Below are 23,633 nucleotides of genomic sequence, written 5' to 3'. Positions count from 1 at the left end.
AGCTGTACACATCTCCTCTTCTCCAGCCCTTCAGAAGATGCTACCACAAGCTTGAGAAGATGTGTTTGATAAAATGTTGGAGGCCCAACTGAGGTGTGGAGAGTGAGGCTTCACCCCTTCCTGCTGTCTTGTCTGGGGCCACAGCCTCACCTTCTCCAGCAGCAACCATCCAAAAAGCCATTCCTGTTGCAGAGGGGGGGGGTCTTGTCCAGGTGAGCCCAAGGACTCAGCGGTCCTGCAGGAGAGGTTCAGGAACAGGGAGAGCTGACAAAGCTCACCCAGGGCTCACCCGAGAGCCAGCCCAACTCAGCCTGGAGCTGAGCAATCACTGGGTTTTTGTATTTGCCTGATGGACTGATTCATTCGTGGTTATTGATGGTTCTGGGAAGAGGGGATTCCATGGAACTCAGTGAGTCAGGGAGAGATGGTTGACACCAAGTGGTGACAATGGAAACCTAACAATGACGGGTAGCATGGGATCAGGTAATCTCTGTAGAGCTACAATACATTGTGTGGTGTGTGTGTGTGTGTGTGTGTGTGTGTACAGCCAAGTGAGGCTACTTGTCACTTTGTTTTGAAGATGGGGTATATTTGCATATAATTCCAAAGAAAGAATTAGACTAATGGGTTGTTTGCTAACCCTGCCTTCCAACAGCAGTGTGTGAGGTGCATATTCTGTAGCCATCTTCTTTCAATGATAGGCATCCAGAGGAAACATATGATTTGATAAGTAAAACCAGGTATACACGAGTGTACATGCAATTGTTTCCTTACTGGTGCATCTGGATGCATTTGTGGTTGGTATGGTCACTTGCTTTCTCCCCTGTTCTTTATTCCTGGGTTGCATTCGTTCAACTGTGACACCTGGAGTGTTTATCACCTTTGTTGTATCTTGGTCAGTTCTTTTCTCTATGTCTAGTTACATTTTGGGGTGGTATGAAAATCTGTAAATTTTGTGTGGACAAGTCTGAGTTCAACTGTGGTGCCCTCATTGCTTTTAACATATTCAAAATTCTCCTGCAGCATTCCAGCTGATAAGTTGCCTTTTCTACATATTTCCACGTGGCTTCCATATCTCTGTTATTCTTTCTTGTGCGTTTAATTGATCATCCTATTTTGCAAGCCAGATTGCCTCTGGCTACCAGGTGGAGGGCATTTTTCAAAGTCCTTTGATGAAGGTTGCCTTCATATTGGACCTGCAGATTCTTATAGAAGATGAAATAAGAAACTTAGATATCTGTAACTCAGTTATATATTATATATTATATATAACTCAATTATATAGGATCTTCTTTTGTAGCTAGTTGTCTGATTTATATTATATTCTTTTATTATTGGTGTATATTATACAGTCTTTTATATCTAGTTTTCTGAAATTTTGATGATTAATCCTAACCACTAGAGTATAACCATATTAGTTCACTGTTAATGACCCTTTTGATTTTGATACAGTTATCTTTTTAAAGATTTATTTATTTATTTGAAAGTCGGAGTTAGAGAGGGAGGCAGAGAGAGATAGAGGTCTTCCATCTGATGGTTCACTCCCCAGTTAGCCACAACCAGTACTGCTCAGCTGATCTGAAGCCAGGAGCCAGGAGCTTCTTCTGGGTCTCCCATGTGGGCCTCCTCCTACTGCTTCCCCATGCCATTGCAGAGAGCTGGATTGGAAGTGGGGCAGCTGGGTCTCGAACCAGCGCCCATATGGGATGCCGGTGCTGCAGGCCAGGGTGTTAGCCATTGCACCACAGTGCCCGTCCCTTCACTGTTATTTTGAATGCTCACCCTTTCTCCTGGATTGATGCCCCTGCCACTCCATTTGACTTACGTGTCCTCATTGGCTGTATGATTTTTTCATCTCTAATGCACATGTATTCTTCTCGCTTTGCGACAATGCCCAGGTCTCACAGCAAGTGCTGTGATTCGGGTCTTGAGTTCTAACACTGAGGACCACAGATGATGAAGTAAGTTGTGCATCTGACACAAGGGCCTCAGGGATTTATTCCGTGAGGTCGTTTTTTATTGTAAACATGTAGAATTGCATTGGCATCTGCAGGATTTTGTGCAGGGACATCAGGGAAGGCTCTCCAATGCTGAAAAATGGCCAGAACCAGCCCAGACCCATGTGCCCATGGGATCTGTCACAACCGAGATTAAAATTCAAAAGCCAAGAATAACAAACAAAAGATGCTACAGAAGAAAAGTAATAAAAGGGGACTGCCTCATCCATAATCAGACCGTATAAAGCCAAGAGGTCAAATAGGAAACACACACACACACACACACACAAGAAATTCTTCTGTTTTGTCTGAAAATGCCTACATTTGGTGTTTCTTGGTCCATTGTCTTTTTTTTTTTTTTTGACAGGCAGAGTGGACAGTGAGAGAGACAGAGAGAAAGGTCTTCCTTTTGCCATTGGTTCACCCTCCAATGGCCGCCGCGGCTTGCATGCTGCGGCCGGTGCAACGTGCTGATCTGAAGGCAGGAGCCAGGTGCTTCTCCTGGTCTCACATGGGGTGCAGGGCCCAAGTACTTGGGCCATCCTCCACTGCACTCCGGGCCACAGCAGAGAGCTGGCCTGGAAGAGGGGCAACTGGGACAGAATCCAGCGCCCAAACCTGGACTAGAACCCGGTGTGCCGGCACCGCAAGGTGGAGGATTAGCCTAGTGAGCTGCTGCGCCGGCCTCCATTGTCTTTTAAAACTGTTGGTGTTCCCTTTGCTTGTATCTTTGTTCGTGGAGTGTTTTCAACCAGCAAATGTCTTGACACCAAAAAGATGTTAGTGCTTTTTCCTTTGAGATAAATTCCCTGGGTCTATTGTTAGTTTTGCTGGGTGTCAAGGAGACATAATGAAGTTCTAACTCAGCTGTGGCCCAAGAGGCTTTTTCTCCTGTTCCCTCAAGATTCACCTGAGGCTGGCGCCGTGGCTCAGTAGGCTAATCCTCCACCTGCGGGGCCAGCACACAGGGTTCTAGTCCCGGTCGAGGTGCTGGATTCTGTCCCGGTTGCTCCTCTTCCAGTCTAGCTCTCTGCTGTGGCCCAGAAGTGCAGTGGAGGATGGCCCAAGTGCTTGGGCCCTGCACCTGCATGGGAGACTAAGGGAAGCGCCTAACTCCTGGCTTCAGATCAGCATGTTGTGCTGGCCACGGCAGCCATTGGAGGGTGAACCAACGGCAAAGGAAGACCTTTCTCTCTGTCTCTCTCTCTCACTGTCCACTCTGCCTGTCAAAAACATAAAAAAAGATTCACCTGAGTGCCTTAGATATTTTTTTCTCCTTTGAGACTCTTTTTATCCACCTTTGGTGCTTACTGCACAGGTGATCAGCATTTTCATCTGTTTCCTAAATGTTTCTTGGTGGTCAGCACCAGGATGTGGAATTCTTTATTTAGTGGAGGGTTAAGATTGTGATTATAAAGTAAATTGGAAGTATTCCACTGTAAAAATTAAAAGAAAAATAAGAAAGGAAGGAGGAGCGAGGATGGGAGTGAGGGAGTGAGGGAGGGTAGAAAGTATCATTGTGCTCTTAAAGCTGTATTTGTAGAATACATAAAACTTCTTCCCATTATAGCAACAAAAACATTTTAAAAATAAAAACTGTAAGGTGATGCCAACAGGGTCCCTGGGATCCACTCCTCTCTGACAGTGTGCTTGCTGTGAAAATAGCATGGTGTTAACACAAGCCAAGGTCCTCACTATGCTGCTCTGTGTGTGCCCAAGGGGCAGGAGTAGGTGTACAAATAGGGCACCTGGGCTCAATATATTCCAAAGGTGGCTCCTAATGCAGAGGCCAGAATTCAAGGTCACGGGTGAATATGAGGAGGGGATCCAATCTCTTCTCAAGAGTTGTTGCTGCAGCCAATGAAATTCAGTGCAAGGTGCAGACACAACAGCAGCCCTGAGGGTACATGTGTGCTGAAGCTTGAGCATCAGTAGAGACACCTTCATTTTTTAAAAAGATTTATTTATTTGGTAGGCAGAGTTACAGAGAGAGAGAGAGAGAGAGAGAGCGCTTGCATCTACTGGCTCACACCCCAAATAGACCTAAAGGCCAGAGCAGGGCCAATATGAATCCAGGAGCCAGGAGCTTCTTCTGCATCTCCCACATGGGTGCAGGGGCCCAAAGACTTGGGCCATCTTCTACTGCTTTCCCAGATGCATTAGCAGGGAGCTTGATTGGAAGAGGAGCAGCCGGGGCATGAACTGACACCCATATGGGATATCAGGGCCACAGGCGGATGCTTAGCCCACAGCGCCACAGCACTGCCCCCAAGTGCTGCAGTTTTCTATAGATGTTCAAAGAAGGCCTGTGGAAGAGGTGGCATTTGAATGGAGGCCTCAAGAAATACAAGATTGAGGGCCAGCACTGTTACATGGTGTGCTAAGACTTCGTCCGTGGCTCCAATATCCCATATCAGTGCCAGTTCAAGTCCCAGGTACTCAAATTCTGATCCAGCTCCCTGCTAATGGCCTGGAAAAGCAGTAGAAGATGGCCCAATTCTTTGATCCCCTGCACTCATGTGGGAGCATTGGAAGAAGCTCCTGGCTCCTGGCTCCTGGCTTCAGATTGGCCCAGCTCAAGCTGGCCATTTGGGGAGTGAACCAGTGGATGGAAGACCTCTCTCTGTGTCTCTGCCTTTCACTGTCTGTAACTCTACCTTCCAAGTAAATAAATAAAATCTTTATTAAAAAAAGAGCTGCAGTCTTTTTGCTGTCTCTTTTTTATCACATTCCTGTTTTCTGCTTATCACTTTCCCCAACTGACATAGCACTAAGACAATTCCAAGAATCCGTGGACAGGGGAGGCAAAGATAAATTCATCCTGGAAAAAATACATTTTGAAATTCACATATCAGAAAGTTCATGAAATGCATTTTATTTAAAAAATAATGTGCATGAATCTCAATTTTCTTTGTCCCGGACTTAAAGTTATATTTTGATTGATATTCCAGGAATCTTTTGATGGATGCTCATTGTGCTCTCTGCTTCATTTTATGATAGAGACATGAGTTTTTCCACACAGTTTGCCTGTTATCTAGATGGTAGAGTAAGGTCTACATCTGATTCATCATCCACAACACCTGAAATGATTTCTCATGAAAATGATGGAACACCTGACATCTTGGATAAAGTGTGAGAGCAGGACAGAAATGCCTAATCAGAGATGATACAGGGTGCCCTATGGGAGTCTGACGCAAAGCAGGAAACTTGAGTTATTGACTGTAGAATATAAACAGCAGAACTTACAACAGGTGAAAAAATGCATGCTCATGCCATGTTTTTCTTTCCCTTGTTTTGCAGTCACATCAAATGCATGGAACCAGGCAATGAAACTCAACCTTCAGAATTCCTTCTCCTGGGATTCTCAGAGGACCCAGCACTGCAGCCACTCATATGTGGGCTCTTCCTCTCCATGTACCTGGTCACTGTGGCTGGGAACCTGCTCATCGTCCTGGCCATCCTCTCAGACCCCCACCTCCACACACCCATGTACTTCTTCCTCTCCAACCTGTCCTTGGTGGACGTCTGCTTCACCTCCACCACCATCCCCAAGATGCTGGTGAACATCCAGATGCAGAGCAAAGCCATCAGCTATACAGGTTGCATCACCCAGATGTACTTTTTATTGCTTTTTGGAGGGTTAGATGACCTTCTCCTGACCGTGATGGCCTATGATAGGTTTGTGGCCATCTGTCACCCCCTGCTCTACACGGTCATCATGAGCCCCCAGCTCTGTGTGCAGCTGGTTCTGCTGTCCTGGGTCATCAGTGCTCTGAATTCATTTTTGCAAAGCCTAATGGTGCTGCGGCTGTCCTTCTGCGCACACCTGGAAATCCCCCACTTCTTCTGTGAGCTGGATCAGGTCGTCCACACTGCCTGCTCTGACACGTTTCTCAATGACATCCTCATCTATTTTGCATCCGTGCTGCTGGGTGCAGGTCCTCTGGCTGGGATCTTGTATTCCTACTCTAAGATCATCTCCTCCATCCGTGCCATCTCATCAGCTCAGGGGAAGTATAAAGCATTCTCCACCTGTGTCTCTCACCTCACTGTCGTCTCCTTATTCTATGGCACAGTCCTGGGAGTGTACCTCAGTTCTGCTGTTACCCAAAATACACATTCAACTGCAACAGCCTCACTGATGTACACTGTGGTCACCCCCATGATGAACCCCTTCATCTACAGTCTGAGGAATAAAGATATTAAGAGGGCTTTGAAGAGGTTCTTCAGGAGGAAATCCGGAGATGTGTCAGTCAACCCATCTCTATAGATATGCCCATGATTGCAGAGGTCAAATCATGGAAGCCAGAAATTGTTCCTCACTAATCAGATTAGACATAAATGTAACTCAGTGCTTCTGTTTATTTCCTGCAATGTCCATTCCTTTGACAACACTGTCTCAAATTTAATTCATTTTATCACTTTTCTACTCTTTATGATAGGAGACGTTTCCCCTCTTGACCATGTACCTCCTTTAAATTCAGAAATCACTTTTTTTTAAGATTTATATTATTTATTTGAAAGAGTTACAGAGAGAGGCAGAGAGGCAGAGAGAGAGAGAGAGAGAGAGAGAGAGAGAGATGTCATCCATCCGCTGGTTCACTCCCCAAATAGCTGCAATGGCTGCAGCTGAGCTGATTGAAAGCCAGGAGCATGAGCTTATTCTAGGTCTCCCACATGGGTGCAGGGGCCCAAGTACTTAGGCCATCTTCCACTACTTTCCCAAGCCATAGCAGAGAGCTGGATTGGAAGTGGAGAATCTGGGACTTGAACCAGTGCCCATATGGGATGCACATGGGGCTTTAACCTGCAACACCACAGCACCAGCCCTAAGAGATCACTTCTATATTTGTGATCTTGTGATGACTTCCAAGGGAGCTTGAACTCCAGCTCAGTGGTGTGATTCAAGATAAAAGAATTTTCCTGCACAAAAATGCATCTGTTGTGTAGCTGGAAGGGAACTTAGTGCAGTCCCACCTGACAAACCCCGCAGAGGAATTCAAATGCTGTCATGACACAGAGCATAAACTAGAAGAAGCAAATCAGTACAAGTCCCTGCAGCTTGTTTCCCTTCTATTATTGCATCAGTTGACTGTCCCTGTGCTTGAATCCATCCTAAATTCCAATGATCTGGTGCAAGACTGCCATCCCCCAACAGAAGTGCAGGAGCTCTGCTGGTCTCTTCACAGTCTACATTCAGCCATGATCTCTATACTACATTTCTTTTTAAAAAATTTTTTTAAATTTATGTTTTTGAATTTATTCTTTAAGGAATACAGATTTCATAAGTGCAACTTAGGAATATAGTTATTATTTCCCACAATCCTGCCCTCCCACCCAAACTCCCAACTCTCCTCCTTGTCTCTCTCCTCTCACAAGTCCCAATCTCCATTAAGGTTCATTGTCAATTGACTTTGTACACAAAAGACCAATTCCTTTTTTTAAGATTTATTCATTTGTTTGAAAGAGAGAAGAGGGAGAGGGAAAGGGATAGAGAGGTCTTCCATCCACTGGTTCACTTCACAATTGGCCACAACAGCTGGAGCTGTGCCAATCTGAAGCCAGGAGTCAGGAGCTTCTTCCCAGTCTCCCCCATGGGTGCAGGACTTGGGCCATCTTCTACTTCCTTCCCAAGCCATAACAAAGATCTGGATCAGAAGTGGAGCAGCCAGGTCTCGAACCGGCACTCATATGGGATGTGGGCACTTCAGGCCAGGGCATTAACCCACTGCACCACAGCACCAGGCCCCAAAAGACTAATTCTATACTAAGTAAAGACTTCAATAATTTGCACACCCACACACAAAAACTGAGAACTGATTTTACAATTAATTCTCATAGTACAACTCATTAACGACAGAGGTCCTACATGGGGAGTAAGTGCACAGTGACTTCTGTTGTTGATTTAACAATTGGCACTCTTATTTATGATGTCAGTGATCACCCGAGGCCAAGGCTATAGAAGCCTTTTGAGTCCACAAACTGTCAGTATTTAGACAGGGCCACAAGCAAAGTGGAAGTTCTTTCCTCAATTCAGAGAAAACTACATCCTTCTTTGATTGCCCCTTCTTTCCCCCTGGGCTCTCACTCACAGAGATCCTTCATCTACATTATATTTCTAAGCCTCCTCTTGGATATTGTGGAAAATCCTCATGCTCTTCATGTCTGAACCCACTTATGATCAGTTTTTTTATGTCTACATTGAGGTTAGTCTTTGAGTTTTTGGAGAGGGGAGGAAATGAATTGATCAGTGTGTATTACCTCATGTTAATTTCACTGCTTCTATCTCCCTGTATTATATTCTGCCTTCTTCCCAATTTGAAAAGATAAGTTGCACCCTTATTGTGCATGACCAGTCTTATGTATACTGTATCCTACCCTGGCTTGTGTGCTGTTAGATTTGTTTCCATTTATTGAACAATAATTGCAGACAATAATCTACAGCATCTTAGACTGTTTAATTGGCTGAATTCAAGATCAAAGCAAAAATTCAGCTAGGAAGGCTGGCAGTGTGGTGCAGCCAATTAATCTTCTGCTTGCAATGCCTGCATCCCATATCAGAGTTCTGGCTCTTGTCCTAGATGCTCTGCTTCCCATCCAGTTTTCGACTAATGCACCTTGGAAGCAGCAAATGATGGCCCAATTCTTGGGCCACTGACACACCACACCCACGTGAGAGATCAGAGTGGAATTCTTGGCTCCTGGCTTCACCTTAGCCCAGACCTGGCCATCGCAGCCACTTGGAGAATGAGGAAGTATATGGAAGATCGATCTCTCTCTCTCTCTGTCTCTCTCTCTCTCTCTCTCTATATATATATATATACACACATACATACATATGTGTATGTATGTAATGTGTGTGTCTCCTCTCTGACATTCTGCCTCTCAAAAAGTAAATCTTTTTATTAACTTTTATTTGGTAAATATAAATTTCAAAAGTACAGTTTATGGATTAAAATGGCTTTTCCCCCCCATAATTTTCCTCCCACCCGCAACCCTCCCCTTTCATGCTCCCTCTCCCATTCCATTCACATCAATTCATTTTCAATTATCTTTATATACAGAAGATCAATTTAGTATATATTCAGTAAAGACTTCATCAGTTTACAACCACACAGAACATAAAGTGTAAAATACTGTTTCAGTACTAGTTATAGCATTACTTCATATTGGACAACACATTGAGGACAGAGATTCTACATGAGGAGTAAGTACACAGTGACTCGTGTTGTTGACTTAACAATTTGACACTCTTGTTTATGGCATCAGTAATCTCACTAGGATCTTGTCATGAGTTGCCAAGGTTATGGAAGCCTTTTGAGTTCACCGACTTGGATCTTATTTAGACAGGGTCATAGTCAAAGTGGAAGTTCTCTCCTCCCTTAAGAGAAAGGCACCTCCTTCTTTGATGGACCTGTTGTTTCCACTGGGATCTCACTCGCAGATCTTTCATTTAGGGTTTTTATATATTTATTTATTAATTTATTAATTAATTAATTTATTTATTTATTTTTGCCAGAGTGTCTTGGCTTTCCATGCCTAAAATACTCTCATGGGCTGTTCAGCCAGATCCGAATGCCTTAAGGGCTGATTCTGAGGCCAGAGTGCTGTTTAGGACATCTGCCATTCTATGAGTCTGCTGTGTATCCCGCTTCCCATGTTGGATTGTTTTCTCCCTTTTTCATTCTTATCAGTTAGTATTAGCAGATACTAGTCTTGTTATGTGATCCCTTTGACTCTTCAACCTATCAGTATGATCAATTGTGAACTGAAATTAATCACTTGGACTAGTGAGATGGCATTGGTTCGTGCCACCTTGATGGGATTCAATTGGAATCCCCTGGCACATTTCTAACTCTACCATTTGGGGAAGTCAGCTTGAGCATGTCCCAAATTGTACACCTCCTCCCTCTCATATTCCCACTCTTATATTTAACAGAGATCACTTTTCAGTTAAACACCTAAGAATAATTGTGTGTTAATTACAGAGTTCCACCAGTAGTATTAAGTAGAACAAAAAAATACTAAAAGGGATAAAGTATTAAATTGTACATCAACAGTCAGGACAAGGGCTGATCAACTCACTGTTTCTCATAGTGTCCATTTCACTTCACCAGGTTTCCTTTTTGGTGCTCAGTTAGATGTCAACCATCAGGGAGAACATAGGAACAGTCCCTTTGGGACTGGCTTAATTCACTCAGCATGATGTTTTCCAGATTCCTCCATTTTGTTGCAAATAACTGGATTTCATTGTTTTTTTACTGCTGTATAATAGAGTACATGTCCCATAATTTCTTTATACAGTCTACTGTTGATGGGCATTTAGGTTAATACCAGTTCTTAGCCATGGTGAATTGAGCTGCAATAAACATTAAGGTGCAGACAGCTTTTTTGTTTGCTGTGGGGAGCCATTGCACTGCGCCCTAAAGATGGCGCCGGCTCCTTTCCCCCGGAAGGACTGGCGAGAAACAAACAACTCCTAATAAGGAGATGGCTGAGCTCCCTTCTGGCTTCCGCATTGCTGTACCTATCAATCCTTGCCACTTGGCTGCTTTTGATTGGTGTGCTGATGGCTATAAGAGGGATGGGAGAGGGAAGGAGGCGGAAGAAGAAGCTTGTTCAAGGTTCCTGAATAAACTGCTTGAAGAAGAGTTCGGGTCGTGTCTTCCTTGCTGGTCGAGGGACGCGACAACTGGTGGCCTGTACGGGGAACCATCTCAAACGCGAACTCAGAACTTCCTGCAGTCAGGGCAGCGCTGGTAAGTCCCCCAGGAAAATAAGGTGGGGATCCGCGATAAGAGCGGGCAGTCCTGCGACAATAGCAGGAGGATAGCTCTGCGATTAAAGCAGAGGAAGTTCTGCGACAAAAGCACAAGGAGCTCTGACCCGTGGCCAGGGAAAGAGTACAATTTTTGACGATGGGTAATTCACAGTCCCATCAAATTTTTCTGGCGCTGAATGCGCTGCTTTGAGAAAACGGTTTGAAACTTAAGCCTAGTACATTGCATAGGTTTTTACGTAACTGCGATACCATTGCACCCTGGTATGGGGTTTCGGGAAGCCTTACTATCCCTTCATGGGACAAACTAGGCAGGGATTTGGATTTTGCATTCGAACAGGGTAATCTCGAAAGGGGAGTGAGACCAATATGGAAGTTAGTGCGAGCATGCCTCGAGGATGAGCGGTATAGTGAAACTATTCTGAGCGGTCAAGCTGCCTTGGAGGAGCTTCAGGAAGAGCGCTCCGAGAGAGCTGCCAGTGAAAAAGGGAAAACTTTGAAGGAATACTTGGACTTCAGAGCTTTCCCGATTGACTTTGCCAATGAACAAGTGGCAGAAAATGCAGTGGCAGGGAATCCGCATTGGGACAGAGATATGCTGCTAGGCATAGGGAGATTCGCTAACCAGCAGACAGGTTACCCACATGCAGTGTATGAACAAGTTAACAAGATAGCCATCAAGGCTTGGAATTTGATTCAGTTGTTAGAGAGTAAGAAGTTATTTATTGCCCCTGAAAAGGTCTTTCAGTGGAGAATCTACACGCCAGGTGATTGCTCATTGTCTGGATGCATGGGCCGCCTGGGGGAGACCCCAGGTGCTAAAAACTGATAATGGCCCGGCCTATACATCTCAAACCTTTACCACCTTTTGCCAAAAAATGGAGGTTCAACTTGTCCATGGATTGCCGTACAATCCTCAGGGCCAGGGCATAATTGAGCGAGCACACCGCACACTGAAAGAATATCTTTTAAAACAAAAAGGGGGACGTGACAGGCCAGGAGAAAGAGAGAGGAAAAATTCCACAGGTATCTTGACCTAGAGAAAAGTCTTAATTCAATAACCCTTTCCAACTTGATGGGTTTTTCTCTTTACAGTTAATAAAAACTTAAGCAATGGGCTCATACGCTGATAATCAATTCTTTTTTGTGCTGCTGTAGCTAACTTATGAGAGTTTTCATGTGTCTTGAAGGTTTCCCATTTTTCTATTGCCAGTATGAGTCTTGATTGGAAAAACTGCACCATGAAGCTGTTTACATTATATCTTTAATGTTTGAGTGATTACCTAACTCTGATTAGATCTAGTCCACAGCCTTGGTTAAACGTACTAATTTTTGACTAAAATGGTTTGACTCTCTGATAGTTTAAATTCTAAACCGAGTCTTTCAACTTTGGGGCTTCCAGTCAGATCCCTGGAACTCTCAAAGGATGGGACTCTAAATTTGTTAAAGTAACAGCTGTTTGAGTCAATTCAAATTATACAAAGTGTATTAAAATGTAGTAAATGATGTCAAATCTATGTTGTATTCATGTTTTTGCTTTTCAGCTAGAGTAGTCTTATAAAAATGAGAGTAAATTCTGTGTATACAAGCCTTTATGTTGTTAACTCAAGTAAGCCAATACAGATTGGTTCAGAAAATTGGGTTAATGCAAACGCCCTTTGGTTCACTTGCTCAGTTTTACATTTACATGTCTTTGATATGCTTTAAACTTGTTTCTCTTAAGGATGAAGATCTTTTCAAAGTTGTAAATATGCACTAGTGACTGTTGCTGCCCAAGTGGTGTTATCCTTATTTACTTAAAAGCATGGAAATGTAATTTTGACTTTTAATTCAGATAATGGTGTGGTATTCATTAATAGCTCAGTGTTTTAAGTTATCCAGGCATCGCCGGCGCCGCGGCTCACTAGGCTAATCCTCCACCTAGCGGCGCCGGCACACCGGGTTCTAGTCCCGGTCGGGGCGCCGGATTCTGTCCCGGTTGCCCCTCTTCCAGGCCAGCCCTCTGCTGTGGCCAGGGAGTGCAGTGGAGGATGGCCCAGGTGCTTGGGCCCTGCGCCCCATGGGAGACCAGGAAAAGCACCTGGCTCCTGGCTCCTGCCATCGGATCAGCGCGCTGCGCCGGCCGCAGCGCGCCAGCCGCGGCGGCCATTGGAGGGTGAACCAACGGCAAAGGAAGACCTTTCTCTCTGTCTCTCTCTCACTGTCCACTCTGCCTGTCAAAAAAAAAAAAAAGTTATCCAGGCATTGGTGCTAAGTAAAATATGGAAAATGTATTATGTGTACTTTTAACATCTTAAATTTGATAAGAGAGACTTTTAAGTTTGCCAGCATGTATTCTCATAGGTTGTCCATACATGATAATTCAAGACTGTAAAAGTAACTACAGGTATAAAGTTTCAGAAGGTGTGAGCAAGTCATGAAAAGTTGTAAAAAGTTTACGATTTTAAAACATTGTTTACAGAGTTTTCTATAAGTTAAATGTTAATGCCAAAATTACACTAACCTAAAGTTGAAGTCTGATCTTCTGTTATAACAATGGGATTTTTTTAAATGTGTACTAATGTTAGTAATTATCTGGAAATGGTCTCAATTGTAAATCTTAAAATCTGTTGTTGCAAAAACTGTAACGTCTCTTTTTAACAGTGTCTGCTTAATCAGTTACTCTGCCATTTCTAAAGTTAGGTCGTGTAAGCTCTTTTTAACTCTGTTAAATAGTTCTGAGTTATGTGATAATTTCATGTGCTAACTCTTATGTTCAAGGTTTTTGTATTTCTAGTTTATTCGACAACAGACCTAAAAATTCATGTTCTGCCAAGTAAATGTGTACTCTACTGTCAAGTTATGATTGATAAAAAGTATTAAGTCTTAAAAAGTTATGTTAAATATTATTATGATCAGATCTGGTCTAAAAGTGTTAAAATCGCCCTGACTAAATGTTAAGGAATTCTATTTTGACCAGATACTCTAAGTTCTCTTGGCACCTTTAACAGACTTTCTGAAAAGCAAAGTTCTAAATTCTCTGGACTTTTGGTATCTCCAGAGGGCCCCTGGAGATGTCAAAAGATATATCTCTCATCTTGCAGAGATAATAACCAATCGGGCTGTTTAGATTAAAAGTGGTGCCAAGATGTGAAATGATGCTAAACTTCAGCTATAAACGTGTTTCTTTCTAGCTGCTCCAGTCTCTGGCTCAGAAGCCATATCCTTTAAAGAAAGACTGACAAAGTCTAAGAAGCATCCCATGGTCATGATTTGCATCACCTCAATGCCCAGACCTTATGATTAAGATATGGAATCACAAGATATGGAATCACCTGGGAACAGGCAAGGCAAATTGTAAAATCCTGCCCTTCCTGTGTCACATTTCTCCCAGTCCCTTATTATGGTGTAAATCCTAGAGGTTTTATGCCTGATCAGCTTTGGCAGATGGATGTTACCCATTTTTCTGAATTTGGTAAACTAAAATACATACATGTTTCTTTAGATACATGTTCAGGTTTTGTTTTTGCCACCCCGCAATGCGGCGAGGCTGCCAAACATCTCTCATTGCCTTCAGGCCTTTGCTGTTCTAGGAACCCCTATACAGATAAAAACTAATAATGGCCCAGCGTATACTTCCAACTCTTTTAAGCACTTCTGTACTAACTTCCACATCTCTCATCACCGGGATTCCTTATAATCCCCAGGAACAAGGTATTGTGGAACGAGCACATGCCACATTAAAAAATTATTTACAAAAAATAAAAAAGGGGGAATACGGGACCATGGCATATTCCCCACAAAAATGGCTATCACATGCTCTTTTCATTTTAAATTTTCTAATACTGGATAATCAAGGGAAAACTGCAGCTGATCGTTACTGGCATCCTGAAACCAAAAGACAACAAGTCTATGTGAAGTGGAAAGACCCTCTAACTGCTCAATGGTATGGACCTGACCCTGTTTTAATATGGGGACGTGGACATGTTTCTATATTCTTGATGGTTACCTGAGCGACTGGTGCGGCAAACAGACAATGTCACAAAGCAGCCCCTCGATCTTCATTATGATAACATTGCTGATTGGGATCGTTACTGCAGTCATTATAACCGCCATTTCCATTGCAGCTGTGGGCGCTACAACAGCTGCTATAGCGCTCACAGGGACAGTTCAAACTGCTAATACCCTGAATAATTTAACGGCCTCTGTGGCTGCTGCTTTGGATACTCAGACATCCTTAAATGCACAAATAAAGGGAGGCTTGATGATTGTTAATCAGCGTGTGGATTTCATACAGGAGCAGGTGGATACTCTCTGGCAGCTTGCTCAGCTAGGATGTGAGTGGAAATTTTCAGGGTTGTGTGTGACCTCTGTTCAGTACGATAACATGACTCAGGCAGCAAATTACTCTAAACAGTTGTCTCAGATGCTCTTGCAGAATTGGTCCGCAGAATTTGACTACACCTTGAAGCAACTGCGCCTTGCCGTGGTCACCATCAACTCCACACGTGTGGATGTCTCCTTCACATCTGGATTGTCATCCTGGATCCGCACAGCCGTCTCCAACCTGAAGGAGTGGGCGGGACTTGGAGCTTTGACGGGGTTGCTGTTACTTGTTGTGTTATTTTGCCTGTGGTGTTTCTGCAGGATGAGGACAGCTCATCGGCGGGAATTGGCCATGATAGCTCAAGCCTTTTACGCCCTTGAGGCTGGACAATCGCCGCAAGCATGGCTGGCCTTCCTTGAATCCTAGGCATGGGTGCAGGGTGCGAGGCAAAGCACTGCAGAGAGAACGAGCCATTACGTTCTCTGGAAGGCAAGTCTGTCTGCATATGGGTTGGCATCCCAGATCCCACCCCCACGAAAAGGATGCTGTTCCAGGTGGATGCCTGGCAGTGGGGGACAGACCCCTACCTTCTCCTGTAATCCTTAGATGCCTGGTTCTAAAACAAAAAGGGGGAACTGTGGGGAGCCATTGCACGGCGCCCTAAAGATGGCGCCGGCTCCTTTCCCCCGGAAGGACTGGCGAGAAACAAACAACTCCTAATAAGGAGATGGCTGAGCTCCCTTCTGGCTTCCGCATTGCTGTACCTATCAATCCTTGCCACTTGGCTGCTTTTGATTGGTGTGCTGATGGCTATAAGAGGGATGGGAGAGGGAAGGAGGCGGAAGAAGAAGCTTGTTCAAGGTTCCTGAATAAACTGCTTGAAGAAGAGTTCGGGTCGTGTCTTCCTTGCTGGTCGAGGGACGCGACAGTTTGCCAATTTAATTTCCTTAGGATGGCTAGGTTGTATGGTAGGGTTATATTCAGGTTTCTGAGGAATCCAGACTTCCATAGTGGCTTGACCAGTTTGCATTCCCACCAACAGTGGGTTACTGTCCCTTTTTCCCCACATCCTCGCATCATCTGTTGTTGGTAGATTTCTGAATGTGAGCCATTCTAACCAGGGTGAGGTGAAACCTCATGGTGATTTTGAATTGCATTTCCATGAGTGCTAGTGATCTTGAACATTTTTTCATGTGCCTGTTGGCCATTCGGATTTCCTCTTTTGAAAAATGTCTATTGTGGTCCTTGGCCCATCTCTTAATGAGTTGTTTGTTTTGTTGTTGTGGAGATCCTTGATCTCTTTGTAGATTCTGGTTATTAACCCTTTATCTGTTGCATAGTTTGCAAATATTTTTTCTCATTCTATTATGGCCTCTTCACTTTCCTGTTTCTTTTGCAGTACAGAAGCTTCTCAATTTGATGCAATCTCAAATGTTAATTTAAGCTTTCACTACCTGTGTTTCCGAGGTCTTTTCCAAGAAGTCTTTGCCTGTGCCAATATCTTGAAGGGTTTCTCCAATGCTTTCTAATAACTTGATGGTGTCAGGTCATAGATTTAGATCTTTAATCCATGTTGAGTGGATTTTTGTGTAAGGTGAAAGGTAGGGGTCTTGCTTCATGCTTCTGCATGTGGAAATCCAGTTTTCCCAGCACCATTTATTGAATAGACTGTCCTTACTCCAGGAATGGGTTTTGGATCCTTGATCAAATATAAGTTGGCTGTAGATGTTTGGGTTGATTTCTGGTGTTTCAATTCTGTTCCATTGGTCTTTCCATCTGTTTCTGTACCAGTACCATGCTGTTTTGATTACAACTGCCCTGTAGTATGTCCTGAAATCTGGTGTTGTGATGCCTCCAGCTTTGTTTTTGTTGTTCCAGATTTCTTTAGCTATTCGAGCTCTCCTGTGTCTCCATATGAATTTCAGCATTATTTTTTCCAAATCTGAGAAGAATGTCTTTGGTATCCTGATTGGGATTGCATTGAATCTATAAATTTCTTTTGGGAGAATGACATTTTTTTTTTTGACAGGCAGAGTGGACAGTGAGAGAGAGAGACAGAGAGAGAAAGGTCTTCCTTTGCCGTTGGTTCACCCTCCAATGGCCGCCGCTGCAGCCGGCGCACCGTGCTGATCCGATGGCAGGAGCCAGGATCCAGGTGCTTTTCCTGGTCTCCCATGGGGTGCAGGGCCCAAGCACCTGGGCCATCCTCCACTGCACTCCCTGGCCATAGCAGAGAGCTGGCCTGGAAGAGGGGCAACCGGGACAGAATCCGGCGCCCCGACCGGGACTAGAACCCGGTGTGCCGGCGCCGCAAGGTGGAGGATTAGCCTATTGAGCCACGGCGCCGGCCGGGGAGAATGACATTTTGATGATGATTCTTCCAATCCATGAGCATGGAAGATTTTTGCATTTTTTGGTATCCTCTTCTATTTCTTTCTTTAAGATTTTGTAATTCTCATCGTAGATATATTTAACATCCTTGGTTAAGTTTATTCCAAGGTATTTGATTGTTTTTGTAGCTATTGTGAATGGGATTGATCTTAGCAGTTCTTTCTCAGCCGTGGCATTGCTTGTGTATACAAAGGCTGTTGATTTTTGTGCATTGATTTTATATCCTGCTACTTTGCCAAACTCCTCTATGAGTTCCAATAGTCACTTAGTAGAGTTCTTTGGATCCTCTAAGTAAAGAATCATATCGTCTGCAAAGAGGGTTAGTTTGGCTTCTTCCTTCTCAATTTGTATCCCTTTGATTTCTTTTTCTTGTCTGATGGCTCTGGCTAAAACTTCCAGAACTATGTTAAATAGCAGTGGTGAGAGTGGGCATCCCTGTGTGGTGCCAGATCTCAATGGAAATGCTTCCAACTTTTCCCCATTCAGTAGGATGCTGGCCATGGGTTTTTCATAAATTGCTTTGATTATATTGAGGAATGTTCCTTCTATACCCGGTTTGCTTAGAGTTTTCATCATGAACGGGTGCTGAATTTTATCGAATGCTTTCTCTGCATCTATTGAGATAATCATATGGTTTTTCTTCTGCAGTCTGTTAATGTGGCGAATCACATTGAATGATGTGCGAATGTTGAACCATCCCTGCATACCAGGGATGAATCCCACTTGGTCGTGGTGGATTTTTTTTCTGATGTGTTGTTGCATTCTATTGGCGAGAATTTTATTGAGGATTTTTGCATCGATGTTCATCAGGGATATTGGTCTATAATTTTCTTTCAGTGCTGCATCTTTCTCTGGCTTAGGGATTAAGGTGATGCTGGCTTCATACAAAGAATTTGGGAGGACTCCCTCTTTTTTGATTGTTCTGAATAGGTTGAGAAGAAATGGGATTAGTCCTTCTTTAAATGTCTGATAGAATTCAGCAGTGAATCCATCTGGTCCTGGGCTTTTCTTTGTTGGGAGGGCCTTTATTACTGTTTCAATTTCTGTCTCAGTTACGGGTCTGTTTAGGTTTTCTATGTCTTCCTGGTTCAATTTAGGTAGATTGCATGTGTCCAGGAATCTATCCATTTCTGATAGGTTTCCCTGTTTGCTGGCATACAAGTCCTTGTAGTAATTTCTGATGATTCTTTTTATTTCTGTGGTGTCTGTTGTTACATTTCCTTTTTCATCTCTGATTTTATTGATTTGGGTCTTTTCTTTTTTTTTAGTTAGTTGGGCCAACGGGGTGTCAATTTTGTTTATTTTTTTTAACTTTTATTTAATGAATATAAATTTCCAAAGTACGATTTATGGATTACAATGGCTTCCCCCACATACCGTCCCTCCCACCCACTACCCTCCCCTTTCCCACTCCCTCTCCCCTTCCATTCACATCAAGATTCATTTTCGATTATCTTAATATACAGAAGATCAGCTTAGTATACATTAAGTAAGGATTTCAACAGTTTGCTCCCACACAGAAACATAAAGTGAAAAATAATACATGATTTTTTTTAAATGATGATGAAATCAGATCAGACCTATTGTCATGTTTAATCCCAGTGAGAGTCAAGTTGGGAGTTGATAATTTCTTTTCTTTTTTTTTTTTACAGAGGATCAGTTTAGTATGCATTAAGTAAAGATTTCAATCGTTTGCACCCCCATAGAAACACAAAGTGAAATATATTGTTTGAGTACTCGTTATAGCATTAAATCTCAATACACAGCACATTAAGGACAGAGATCCTACATGAGGAGTAAGTGCACAGTGACTCCTGTTGTTGACTTTACAAATTGACACTCCTGTCTATGGCATCAGTAATCTCCCTATACTCCAGTCATGAGTTTCCAAGGCTATGGAAGCCCTCTGAGTTCTCCAATTCTTATCTTGTTTAGACAAGGTCATAGTCAAAGTGGAGGTTCTCTCCTCCCTTCAGAGAGAGGTACCTCCTTCTTTGAAGACCTGTTCTTTCCACTGGGATCTCACTCGCAGAGATCTTTTGCCAGAGTGTCTTGGCTTTCCATGCCTGAAATACTCTCATGGGCTTTTCAGCCAGATCTGAGTGCCTTTAGGGCTGATTCTGAGGCCAGAGTGCTATTTAGGACATCTGCCATTCTATGAGTCTGCTGAGTATCTCACTTCCCATGTTGGATCACTCTCCCCTTTATTTATTCCATCAGTTAGTGTTAGCAGGTACTAGACTTGTTTATGTGCTCCCTTTGACTCTTAGTCCTTTCATTATGATCAATTGTGAACTGAAATTGATCACTTGGAATAGTGAGATGGCATTGGTACATGCCACCCTGATGGGATTGAATTGGAATCCCCTGGTATGTTTTTAACTCTACCATTTGGGGCAAGTCAGCTTGAGCATGTCCCAAATTATACATCTCTTCCCTCTCTTATTCCCACTCTTATGTTTAACAGGGATCACATTTCAGTTAATTTTTAACACTTAAGAATAACTGTGTATTAATTACAGAATTAAACCAGTCATATTAAGTAGAACAGACAAAAAAACTACTAAGAGGGATAATGTATTAAGTTGTTCATTAACAGTCAGGGCTATGCTGATCAAGTCACCGTTTCCCATAGTGTCCATTTCACTTCAGGAGGTTTCCTTTTTGGTGTTCAGTCAGCTGTCACCGATCAGGGGAACATATGGTATTTGTCCCTGTGGGACTGGCTTATTTCACTCAGCATGATGTGTTCCGGATTCCTCCATTTTGTTGCAAATGACTGGATTTCGTTGTTTCTTACTGCGGTATAGTATTCTAAAGAGTACATATCCCATAATTTCTTTATCCAGTCTACCGTTGATTATCCTTCTGTATCTGTACCAGTACCATTTTGGTATGTTGTGTTGTTATCCTCATTTACTTCCAGAAAGTTTTTGATTTCTCTTTTGATTTCTTGAATGACCCAGTCTTCATTCAGGAGCATGTTGTTCAGTCTCCATGTGTTTGCATAATTTCTAGGGTTTCCTGAGTTGCTAATTTCCAGCTTCATTCTGCTGTGGCCTGAGAAGCTGCATGGTATGATTATAATTCTTTTAAATTTGCTGAGACTTGCTTTATTCCCTGGTAAGCTTTGACATCTTCTAAATGCCTGCTTTTACTAGGACTCGGGTCTGCTATGGAAAACGGAGTCTGCTTTTTTTATTGTTTTAAAATGGAGTCACTTTGGTTCTTCACTACTCTTGCCTGGGAAAGCAGTAGAAGATGGCCCAAGTCCTTGGGTCCCTGCTCCCACGTGGTAGACCTCAAAGAAGCTCCTGGCTCCTGGCTTGGGATCAGCCCAGCTCCAGCCATTGCAGACAGTTTGGGAGTGAACCAGCAGGTGGGGAGTTCTCTGTTTGTCTCTGATTCTGTCTGTTTCTCTCTACCTTTCAAATAAATAAAACTTAAAATATTTTTTAAGGGACCAGTGCTGTGGCATAGTAGGTAAAGCCTCCACCTGCAGTGCTGATATCTCATATGGGCACAGGTTTGAGTTCCAACTGCTCCTCTTGCAATCCAGCTCCTTGCTAATGGCCTGGGAAGGCAGTGGAGGCTGGCCCATGTGCTTGGGCCCCTGCACCCACGTGGGAGACCTGGATGAAAGCTTAAGAGGAGGCCAGCACTGTGGCTCAATAGGCTAATACTCCACCTGTGGTGCCGGCACCCCAGGTTCTATTCCTGGTAGGGGTGCCAGATTCTGTCCTGGTTGCCCTTCTTCCAGTCCAGCTCTCTGCTGTGGCCTAGGAGTGCAGTGGAGGATGGCCCAAGTCCCTGGGTCCTGCAGCACATGGGAGATTAGGAGAAGCACCTGGCTCCCGGTTGACCCAGCGCTGTCCATTGTGGCCATCTGGAGTGTGAACCAGCAGACAGAAAATCTGTTTCTGTATCACTGTCTGTCACTTGCCTTTCAAATGAATAAACCTTTACCAATTATTTTAAGAACTCTAAAATACATACCTTTAAGAGAGGGACAGGTATCTTGGCTATAGCAGAAGGTCCACCAAGAGTGTTGTGGCTCCGGCCTTGACACACATGTCCACGGTATCCCTGATGCCCCACATGGCCTTTCTGAGTGGACAGAACAAAGCGGTCCGCTCCATGTCCTTGAGCCCTGTCTCCCACAGTCCACGATGTCTGTCTACCCATGGCCCAGATGGGAGAAGGTGTCTGCTCCACAGCTCACATGGGAGTGGGCGGGGCAGACCCCTCAGAAAAGAAAGATGGCGCCTCACATGTCCCCCAGCACGGGCTCCTTGGAGACAGCCATGGGTACGTCTGGAGTCGCTGGAGGAAACTTTCCAGAAGCTGTCGAACAGGCGCACTCCTGTTGTCAGCTGATAATTGAAGAGAAAAACAAGTGAAAAATGAAAATTGAATAGAAAACTGAAAATTGAATAAAAAATGAAAATTAAATCAATAAATGAAAATCAAACAGAAAGCTCTTGGTCCATAGTGTTTACCATTTGCTTCTTCACAGCTCTGTGTCAGAACTGGGGACACCAAGCTCCACCAAGACCCAGCCTTGGCCCCCACAAAACTCAGCTGGGTGGGAAGGGGGCACCGACACTGTCGGTCCCACAATCCCTTAAAAAGAAGCACGAGATGGAGCCGCCACTTGTCAGTGCATTTCCAGCACCTACTGTTCTTGTGCCTGACAGGCTCACCCCATGTGCTGCCTGTGCACTCTCGAGAGAACTCATGCAAATGGGGGGGGGGTGGCCAGGTCCCCCCTCCAGGCATAAATCCCTGAGAGCTAAACCCAAGGAGAAATATCTGGAGTGTGAGTGTGTGTGTGTGTGTGTGTGTGTGTGTGCTGAGCATTCCAGAACCTTCTTTAAGTGCCAGCATGACCACAGGGCCGCTGCTTGTCTAGATGCCTGTCCCCAGCATGTGCTCCTGCCTGCCCTGTCCCACAGCCTCCTGCTCAGACACCTGCTTCCCTGTCTCTGGGAGGGGACGGCCTTTGCCGTTAAGCACACACAGGTGCCTGAGTCACAGCAAATCCTGTGTACAATGACGAATGCCAGGTTCTAAAAGGCCAGGGCTGTTGTGTGCAGACTGAAGCCAGATGGGACCCTGCAGATGGCACTCAAGACACAAGCAGCCCCAGACTTACTTCTTCCCAGCTCGGGGTCCCTCTGAAGTGACAGCAGAGCCACCATCTGGGCCTTCAGAGCCCCCTTCCCTGACAGGGGCTAGCTGTTACTTTGTTGCTGTGCGTGCCCCCTTATCAGCCTCGCCACTATCCTGACACTGTCATTGATCGTTCAGGGCAGATTAAAAAAAAAAATCCCAGGCTGGACCAGCCACATGTGGATGGCATCTGTGGCATCCACTTTTCACTGGTCTTCAAAAGCACAGAAATCGCTTTTCCTGGGTTCAGACAAAAAAGGAAAACTTTCAATAACCACAGGCACTCACTGGCCAGGCCCAGCCTGCTCTTGGTCTAGGTCAGCTGAAGATGGGAAGCTCAGGTCCAGGTTACCCCTGGTGTGGGCCCTGGGAAAGGGCGTGCTAATTCTCCTCCTTCCCCCTAGGAAGTAGGGGGAGCCCGACCAACCCCTGCTTGCCAAGGACAGGCTCTGACGCTTGTCGGGGAGCCTCTGGGAAGCTGAACACCTGGCCAGGATGTGACCAGCAGGCTCTCCCTGGCCGGTCCCTGGGCTGCCTCCACCTCCACTTATTTCCCAGGAGCAGGGTCATTGGCCTCCCACCCTGGGTTGCACGCAGAGCACCCCCCACCCCCCGCTGGCTTCTGGCACTCTTCCCTGTCACTTCCTCCTTTCTTCACCACCAAGCCATGAGCTCCAAGTCCCCTCCAGGCCTCTCATCTTTGCTGAGAGCAAGACTGGGACCCAGGAGTGTCACCTGCCAAGGTCCTCCTCTGGATGCTGCCCTGCCTGCTGCTGACATGGTACAGCTGCTTAAGGACCACGGGGAGGGAGAGAGGCAGAGTCATAAGATATCTCCCGGGGCTGGCGCTGTGGTGCAGCAGGTGCAGTGCTGGGCATCCCATATGGGCGCTGGTTCTAGTCCCACCTGCACCTCTTCTGATCCAGCTCTCTGCTATGGCCTGGGCCAGCAGCACAAGATGGCCCAAGACTTTGGGCCCCGTCCCTGC

General features: G+C 44.6%; 1 protein-coding gene across 1 annotated transcript; it reads left to right on the top strand.

Moving 5' to 3' along the window:
• Positions 1-5,191: 5,191 nt before the first annotated feature.
• On the top strand, positions 5,192-6,267 carry LOC100341229 (olfactory receptor 7A10-like). The gene has a single exon (XM_002723209.3). It carries the CDS (start codon positions 5,257-5,259, stop codon positions 6,265-6,267), a length of 1,011 nt encoding a protein of 336 aa, XP_002723255.3. The 5' UTR covers positions 5,192-5,256.
• The last annotated feature ends 17,366 nt before the right edge of the window (positions 6,268-23,633 follow it).

The sequence above is a fragment of the Oryctolagus cuniculus genome, chromosome 16 (assembly GCF_964237555.1).
Source record: "Oryctolagus cuniculus chromosome 16, mOryCun1.1, whole genome shotgun sequence".
Lineage (NCBI taxonomy): Eukaryota > Metazoa > Chordata > Mammalia > Lagomorpha > Leporidae > Oryctolagus > Oryctolagus cuniculus.
This window is presented reverse-complemented; position numbering and strand designations above follow the sequence as displayed.

Excerpts from the sequence above, each read along its gene's own strand:
- LOC100341229 (XM_002723209.3), top strand. The coding sequence starts at position 5,257 with ATGCATGCTCATGCCATGTTTTTCTTTCCCTTGTTTTGCAGTCACATC.